The sequence below is a fragment of the Frankliniella occidentalis genome, unplaced genomic scaffold (genome assembly GCF_000697945.3).
Source record: "Frankliniella occidentalis isolate FOCC.00 unplaced genomic scaffold, Focc_3.1 Scaffold2, whole genome shotgun sequence".
Lineage (NCBI taxonomy): Eukaryota > Metazoa > Arthropoda > Insecta > Thysanoptera > Thripidae > Frankliniella > Frankliniella occidentalis.
The window spans coordinates 3,119,968-3,127,521 of NW_026267132.1; the positions used below are offsets into that span (position 1 = coordinate 3,119,968).

Below are 7,554 nucleotides of genomic sequence, written 5' to 3' on the forward strand. Positions count from 1 at the left end.
CTGTCGAAGTCGAAATATCTTAGGTTGGCAACATGTTTCTTCTTCTTTACTTTTTCTGCCGTACTTTGGCTTTTGGCTTTAAATAGCTCTGAAAAAGAAAACTGTTTTCGTGAAATATACACCAAAAAGTCAATACGATTTCTTATTCCAATGGCAACTTTACAGCATAAGTTTCTTTTCCGAAACATTAATTCCGAAAACTCTTTAAAGTAATGGAATCATTTAAAATTAAATGCGGGGGCGTCTGAAGCGCACTCTGTGTGTGGCCATGTAAACCCTCCTCTGGCCCTGTGATTGGCTCCTCGCTCGCTTTCGCCTGGCACATGACCAGGACTGTTTCCGCTCTTCTGACTGCTGTCCTTCTGCCATACTGTCCGGTTGAGGTAAGTGGTGCTCCTTTACTGCACTACCAAGAAATATTGTGGAATGGCTTTCAGTAAGTCATTTTTGTAGTGGTGTGTGCTCGTTTGATTCTTGAAAATTTACTCTCTCGGAGGATACCAAAGTTTGCCTTCCGTTCGCGAATTTGAGCCAGAATTTCACTTTTGTTCCAGATCTTCTCTCCGGCCTAGCAAGAGTTGGAAGTCGGTTGAACATCTCTTCACAAGCACTTCTAAAACCAACTCTTCTACCTCATACCTTTAAAATGTAAGTACAACAAGATCTTCCGAGCAGAAACATTTTACCCTGCTCTTGGCCACTTCGTGCCTCGTAGGAGAAGCAGATTTCAAATTTAGAGGAGGTTATGTTCTTGCCTTCCATTTTTCATTTAGCTTTAAATTTTTGATCACACGTGGTCAATATCTCCTTCCCAATCATTAACTTCAACCGTCGCAGTGTGCGTGTTCAGTCGCAGACGATGTTTACGTTTTGCTGATTCTATGTACGAAGTGCCATCTGGCCATGCCTATTGCGTCATCGTTGTCTAATTGCACGTGTTTCGTCGCTTAGGTCTTTCCGTAACGGATCTTCTTACAAGCCCAGCGGCGGTGGTGGCTATGGAGGCGGCGGCGGAGGAAGTAGATTTTCTGGCGGTGACAGCGGTTACGGAAAGAAATCTTTTGGCTCTAGCTACAAAAATGACTTCGCCTCCAGGACAACTAAGCCAGACTTCAGCAACCTTACGCCTTTCGTCAAAGAATTCTACCAGCCACATCCTTCAATTGCCAGCAGGCCACAACATGAAATTGAGGCCTACAGAGCCAAGCATCAAATTACCGTTAAGGGAAAGAATGTACCTGACCCCATCATGAAGTTTGGTGAGGTTAACTTCCCAGACTATGTTGAAGCCCAGATCCTGCGTGAAGGTTTCACTGAACCTACCAGCATTCAGGCTCAGGGTTGGCCCATTGCTTTAAGTGGTCGCAACATGGTTGGTGTTGCCCAAACTGGATCAGGCAAAACTCTGGCCTACGCTCTGCCTGCAATTCTGCACATCAATGCCCAAGAGCGCCTGAAGCAAGGTGACGGTCCAATTGCATTGGTACTTGCTCCAACCCGTGAATTGGCCCAGCAAATTCAAGTTGTGGCCCGAGACTTCGGATCATCTACACATGTTCGCAGCACTTGCGTGTTTGGCGGTGCCCCAAGGAGGCAGCAAGCTTACGATCTCCGACGTGGTGTTGAGTTTTTGATTGCCACACCTGGCCGTCTCCTTGATTTCTTGAGTGAAGGTACTACAAATCTGCGCCGTTGCACCTACCTGGTCCTGGATGAGGCTGACCGTATGTTGGACATGGGTTTTGAACCCCAAATCAGGAAGATCATCGAGCAGATCAGGGTGAGTTTATCATACTTTATTTATATGATGCCTTGATGACCAATTTGTGTTGATACCCGTGATTGTTTCTCTAAGAAGAACTGAGCATCTATTTATACATACATTCATTCATTGTTTGCTGTGATGACCAATTTATCAAGAATATTGTGATTGTTTCTCTAAGAAGAACTGAGCATCTATTTATACATACATTCATTCATTGTTTGCTGTGATGACCAATTTATCAAGAATATTGTGATTGTTTCTCTAAGAAGAACTGAGCATTCAATGTTTAACCTTGAGCTTTGATTAGCTTTTTCTTATGTCCTATAATTCATGTTTTCCTTCTCAATTGTTGCAGCCTGACCGCCAAGTACTTATGTGGTCTGCTACCTGGCCCCAGGAAATCAGGAATCTTGCCAACACATTCCTTGGTGACTTCGCCCAGGTCAACATTGGCTCTCTCGAACTGAGTGCCAACAAGAATATTCTTCAGATTGTTGATGTTTGCCGTGAAGATGAAAAAGAAAAGAAGTAGGTTCTCAGTGCACATGTTTCTTAAAGAAGTCTTGTAGAAGGACAAATTCTAATTAATTTCCTTCCTTAGATTGTACGCTCTCTTGCAAGAAATTGGTCAGGAAAATGAGAAGAAGACCATTATCTTTGCCATGACCAAGAGGAAAGTAGACAATCTGTCCAGAATCATCAGCCGTGCTGGATGGAGATCTGGTGCCATTCATGGTGACAAATCTCAAGCTGACAGAGATGCTGTATTAAGAAGTAGGTTGATTACTTTTTCTGTGGTTCTGTTTCATTTGAGTTAATGTTGCAGCAGTTATTAACATGGTTAATTATCCCTTCTCAGGTTTCCGTTCTGGAAAGATTGACATCTTGGTTGCAACTGACGTTGCTGCCCGTGGTCTTGGTGAGTATTTGGCTATTTTTGAGTGGGGTGGCCGGAGAGCGCTACCCCTAGAAGGATCCAGACTGATATTGTAGGATCGGGCACCCAAGTGTGGCTCATGGCAGTTGGAACTACATATTTGGATTTCGCCGGGCTATGATCAGGGATGAATGTGTGCCTCGGCCATGACGGAATACATGGTGGTTGCTTGGTTATTTCACCCTCAGGGTTGTAGGAACACCATTTAAAGTGTGTGGTGAGAGGTGGACAGTTTTATTTGGTGTTGTCACTATTGACACCGTGCCAGATGTTCTTCTGTGGCTTGTTGGTTCTCAATATTTTCAATACTCTAACTTAAACTTGAGAACACGACTATCTATAGGTGGACTTTCTTCAGTGCACTGAGTTCCTACACCTTTGTGTTTCATGCCTTGGCTATTTGGCTATCTAATGCCTCAGGTTGAGTTAGAACAAAACATACATTCCCTGATGCAATAACTTCTTACATGCTTAAACATCTTAAATTTATTCTGTTCTTAAGCCACATAATTTAACTTGGTTTTGATAACTATAAATGCAAGTTGATTTGGGTGTGTTTGCTGGCCTAATAGGTCGTCCTATTAATCAGTCTGGTTGTTTCCTATGTTTCAGAGGCACATGCGAGATGATTCCGAAGTTTTGGATACTAAACATCTTTCAGTGCCTCTGTTTGGCTCTTCCGTGTTGAGGAGCAGTGGAAATGCCATTTTCCCAGTGTGGTTGCTAGACTGCTATTGGTGGATGCATCAATTCGATGCGTCAGCTTGTCTTAATTTTGGTGTAAATGGCATTTCTAATGGGTTATTGGTCTGAGCATTCTATGTCAGTTGCTTAGTGGCAAATGACATTGTTAGTGGGCTGAGTTCCCGAGTGTTTTTATGTCCACTGGAGGCTGCTTGTAGTGGTGAGTATTGGCCATCTGTGATTTATTAGCCTGCCCATGCATGGGCTTGGTGAGCTATGGCCAATATTCTGACAGGTATGTTTTCTCTAGTGAGTCTGGGGCTGTTTGTGTCTGTTGCAATGATCATGGCTCACCAAAGCCTGTGCTTCAAGGCGCAGTGTCCCTCCTGTACTAGTTTGCCTTGTGGACTCAGCATCCATGCTCAGATCTGTGACCTTAATTAGGTTAGGCCTGGCTAGAATTTATTTCTAAACAAAACCTTGTCTTTGCAGATGTGGATGATGTTAAATTTGTGGTTAACTATGATTACCCAAGCAACTCAGAAGACTACATTCATCGCATTGGGCGTACTGGTAGGTCATCTAAGACTGGTACATCCTATGCCTTCTTCACTCAAGAAAACAGCAGACAAGCTCGTGACCTTGTCAATGTTCTGAAAGAAGCAAACCAAGTGGTCAGTGCCGAGCTTGAGGGCATGGCTTCCCGAGGTGGTGGTGGCGGTGGCTACAGAGGTAAGTTTAATCAATTATTACTTCTGATGAATTGAATATCATCCTTCATATCCTAACAATTTTCCTGTCTAGGTGGATATGGAAACCGCTATGGTACCTTCAAGGGAGGATTTGGAGGTGGCCGGGAGAACAGATTTGGAGGCGGTGGCGCTCGTAAATCTTTTGGTGAAAAGCGTGACTTTGGGAATAGCAATGGCTATGGTGAGAAGTCTCACAAAAAGTTCTCAGGTATCTATCTATATTTTTATGATTGTAAATCTATGCTTTTCTTTGACATACCTGGAGTGACATTTTTGATTTTCTTTCAGATTATTCATGAACATCTTTAAATTTAAATTAATCCTACCGGGCAAGACTGGCCCTGGATCAACAGGGTTAGATAAGCACTTTTCCTCTCTTCGCTCTGCAAGAGTGACATCTGATAGCTGCATAGCTGTATCAGCACTATTAGTATATTGGTGGAGTTATGTTCTTCAGACTTCAGTCATGCAAAGCTGTGATCTATTGTTTGTTATTGCTTTATGTTTTCTTTTAGTTTCTTACCATTCCAAAGATTTTTTTTGGATTTCTTAGTATTTATTGTGGCTAGATGGAGCCTAATTACACTCTAGGTTGTTTTGACATGATCTGTATTTACAAGTGAAAGATATTTACTTGTTATGCGTTATTGAGTGTACTTTTTTTTCTGAAGGTCTCACCGGACATGTATGGCAAAAGTTTGACTCATTCCTTTTATAGTAGAGAAAATAAAAGAATCAGTTGGTATCACCACAAATCTGATTGTTTTATGAAAAGGGAAACCAACTATGCAGTATTAACAATTTTTTCCGTTTTTGCTGCTTGGCAAATAAAACAAGTGTTCCCAAAAAAACTTGTGTTCTCTTTTACCTTTATTTGATGTGTACCTACCTCCAATGTGCAATCCAACGGTTGCTATGGTGACCTAACCATGGAGGCAAGACAGTCCATGCTGGATGTAGTGAAAAACTGCTTACTCTCTTCAGGACGGGTATGTTCTGCACACCTTGAAATGACATTTGCATTGTTCTGATGTCATTTCAGAAAATTCGTTTTTACACGAAGGCTATCTGACTGCATTTTCATTATCAGTAAATAATTGGGAGTCTGATGGAATTGATGTGAAACCTGGTTGTATCATTAACGAGGCATTTGGGGGAATTCCAGAGTACATACCTCCATCGCTTGCTGTATGTGGGTGAGCACGGGTTGGGAAGAGGCGGGCTGGAAGAGTTCATGAAGAATGTTGTGTCGGCACAAGGGGACCAGCTACGGGAGGAAGGATTGACTGGATTCCTGTTGGTGTACCAGGACCACTTCATACACTTAGTGGAAGTAAGTAGATCAGCAACACACAGGCACTTGATTTTGTAGACCTACAACAACTTCCACGGAGTGATCAGAGATGGCGCTGGAATCGCCACCAGGAAACATTTGCTCGGGAGGAACACTCGTCCTGAAATGCACTAGATAGGATCCTCGCGCTCGTGCGCGCGTCCTTTGTCAGGGGGAGCATTATGTCCAATGATTGTCTAGAGAGGACATAGGTGCTGACACCCATTGATTTATTTATCGCATCGGGCTTCATGTCTCGGTGCAATTTTTGGAAGCCCTCTTACTTTACAGGGGGCATACAATACTTGATTCAGTTTTGTCTGATAAGGGTTCGGAGAGCACACTCACGAGGCACCTCCAACGTGTGGTTGACCCTGGCGTCGAAGAGGCGCCTAAAATCAAGAGGGTGAAGGTCATCTTTGAGGCCACGCACATCAACAAAGTAAGTACAGCTTTCGCCTGGTGAATGTGCATGCGTTGCAGCCCAAGGGGCGCGCGGTTAAAACCTCCCAACCGCCACAGAGATGCCTGTCCTCGTGGACGTCTCGGTCCGCGTCGCCGCCCAAGCTGGCCGCTGTCCCCAAGGCCGGCGCGGCCGTGGCAGAGACGGCCCGACAGGTCGACGCCGTCCTGGGCAAGACGCTGCGCATGTTGGACGCGCTGAAGAAGCTGCCGCCCGGCGCGCCGCTCAGCGGCCCCATCGCGCTGCAGCTGCCCGAGCCGGAGCTGCTGGAGGCGCTGCTCGCCTCCCCGCTCGTCCGCGACGTGCGCGCCCTCCTGGAGGAGCAGCGCGTGCCGCCCAGGATCACGCTCTACGAGGGTGAGGGCGTGCTTCGGCATTCACCCCGATCCGATGGATCAGCCCTGTGCAGCGCAGGCCTATAACCAGGGCCCATGGCCGTTTCTTTTTGCAGACGTCGTCTGGCCGATGCAGTCAGACTTCGTCCCGTACGACCTGCTGAAGCAGCCCGCCGAGCAGCCCGAGGACGACGAGCCCCAGGACGAGTCTCAGGGCAAGGATGAAGAGGAGGCGGACGAGGCCGGGCGGAGTATGTCCCGGGAAGGCTCGGGAGACCAGCAGCGAGTCGAGGAGGAGGAGTTGGAGGAGGAGGGGGACGACTGAGGTTTGGTAAGTGGGTGCGCTTCCTCGGCTCTGAACCTCTGAATTTAAAACTGTTTATTCACACTCAAATTGGCGCCTCGAGCGCAGTCTAGGATGCTCGAGAGTCCATTCAATAAATAAATAAATAAATTAGAAATAAATAACGTCCTTGTCGTTGGCAGGTCGGGTAAATTTTGCAGTGGGGGAGGTCCATGTCGCCCATTGGTGCCGATCACAGTCCCATCATATCACAGAGGGCGTAGTACTTCCGCCTGGCGGCGACGGATTTGTCGAGGCACCCGTACAGGTCGTTCACCTTGAGGCAGTCGGTTTTGCTCATGGCTTCGCGCTGGCCCAGCTTGGCACCCTTCGTCTTCGGGGTGATGGTCGGCCTTCCCTTGCCGGAGCTGCGAACACGAAAGGCGGTTGAGTTAGAGTTCTATGAGTCGCGGCCCGTTGCCGCACTCCCCCGCGCACTGCCGATGCGCGCTCAGGCCTACCTGAAGAAGCTCTTGCCGTAGTGCATTATGCTATCGTAATCGTACTCGAACTTGTAGGTCGTGTTTTCCAGGCTCTGCTTGTCGAAGTTGTTTCGGAATTCTGTATAACAGCTCCAACAGTGAGGTGCAATAAGAAAACGCAATATATCCAAGTATTCGAAATAGTAACTGCGGTTTTAACGATATTATGGTACCGGGGATGACGTTCTCCATGTGCACGTCCACGAAGCGGTCCCTGTCCGCACGGCTCTGCTCGTGGAAGATGCCCAGCGCGTGCAGCAGCTCGTGGATGGCCCTGCCCTCCTTGCCGAGGCAGTTTGGCCCCCGGGCGTCCGGTGCCTGCAGCGAGACGATCTGGGCGCCGCCGAACTTGCCGACGTACGACCAGCACCTGGGAGGAGGTCAGAGGTTCAAACACCGGCTCGATATAATTTTTGTCTACTTTGCATACCAGCCCCCGACCCGCGTCGTCGGGTCCCTA

The 7,554-nt window shown here is 46.9% G+C and overlaps 3 protein-coding genes and 1 non-coding gene across 6 annotated transcripts in view; 3 read left to right on the top strand and 1 right to left on the bottom strand.

Moving 5' to 3' along the window:
- Window positions 1–234: 234 nt before the first annotated feature.
- Window positions 235–4,989, top strand: LOC113204422 (ATP-dependent RNA helicase p62). Of its 3 annotated transcripts, none has more exons than XM_026419612.2 (9): window positions 235–383; window positions 555–648; window positions 952–1,780; window positions 2,121–2,293; window positions 2,367–2,539; window positions 2,625–2,684; window positions 3,879–4,118; window positions 4,191–4,346; window positions 4,427–4,989. In XM_026419612.2, coding segments are annotated over exons 2-9 (1,644 nt in total). In that variant the 5' UTR covers window positions 235–383; window positions 555–646; the 3' UTR covers window positions 4,438–4,989. The 3 variants fall into 3 exon arrangements, with proteins under 3 accessions (XP_026275397.1, XP_026275396.1, XP_052120376.1); XM_026419611.2 differs by having other exon boundaries at window positions 354–436; XM_052264416.1 differs by lacking the exon at window positions 235–383 and adding an exon at window positions 392–455.
- An 11-nt stretch (window positions 4,990–5,000) lies between these two features.
- Window positions 5,001–6,796, top strand: LOC113204427 (testis-expressed protein 47-like). The gene is made up of 5 exons (XM_026419618.2): window positions 5,001–5,127; window positions 5,304–5,471; window positions 5,800–5,913; window positions 5,994–6,291; window positions 6,386–6,796. Exons 1-5 carry the CDS (start codon window positions 5,068–5,070, stop codon window positions 6,592–6,594), a joined length of 849 nt encoding a protein of 282 aa, XP_026275403.2. The 5' UTR covers window positions 5,001–5,067; the 3' UTR covers window positions 6,595–6,796.
- On the top strand, window positions 5,629–5,747 carry LOC113204450 (U4atac minor spliceosomal RNA). Its single transcript, XR_003303305.1, has one exon. It is a non-coding gene; the product is annotated as a U4atac minor spliceosomal RNA (small nuclear RNA).
- Window positions 6,797–6,805: 9 nt separating the features above from the next.
- LOC113204425 (hatching enzyme 1.2) overlaps window positions 6,806–7,554 on the bottom strand; it is a 4,662-nt gene continuing 3,913 nt past the window's right edge. Inside the window, exons 2-4 of the mRNA XM_052263960.1 lie at window positions 7,268–7,464; window positions 7,074–7,173; window positions 6,806–6,980 (exon numbers count right to left, since the gene is read on the bottom strand). Coding sequence (XP_052119920.1) covers window positions 6,806–6,980; window positions 7,074–7,173; window positions 7,268–7,464 — 472 coding nt within the window. The remainder of the gene's footprint in view (window positions 6,981–7,073; window positions 7,174–7,267; window positions 7,465–7,554) is intronic.

What these genes read in the sequence shown, in the direction of transcription:
- LOC113204422 (XM_026419611.2), top strand. An exon ending in AGATCATCGAGCAGATCAGG is followed by an intron (nt 1,781 to 2,120) that starts GTGAGTTTATCA and finishes CAATTGTTGCAG; the next exon opens with CCTGACCGCCAAGTACTTAT. An exon ending in CAGAGATGCTGTATTAAGAA is followed by an intron (nt 2,540 to 2,624) that starts GTAGGTTGATTA and finishes ATCCCTTCTCAG; the next exon opens with GTTTCCGTTCTGGAAAGATT.
- LOC113204427 (XM_026419618.2), top strand. Translation starts at nt 5,068, where the DNA reads ATGGAGGCAAGACAGTCCATGCTGGATGTAGTGAAAAACTGCTTACTC. An exon ending in ACTTCATACACTTAGTGGAA is followed by an intron (nt 5,472 to 5,799) that starts GTAAGTAGATCA and finishes TTGTCTGATAAG; the next exon opens with GGTTCGGAGAGCACACTCAC. An exon ending in AGGCCACGCACATCAACAAA is followed by an intron (nt 5,914 to 5,993) that starts GTAAGTACAGCT and finishes CAACCGCCACAG; the next exon opens with AGATGCCTGTCCTCGTGGAC.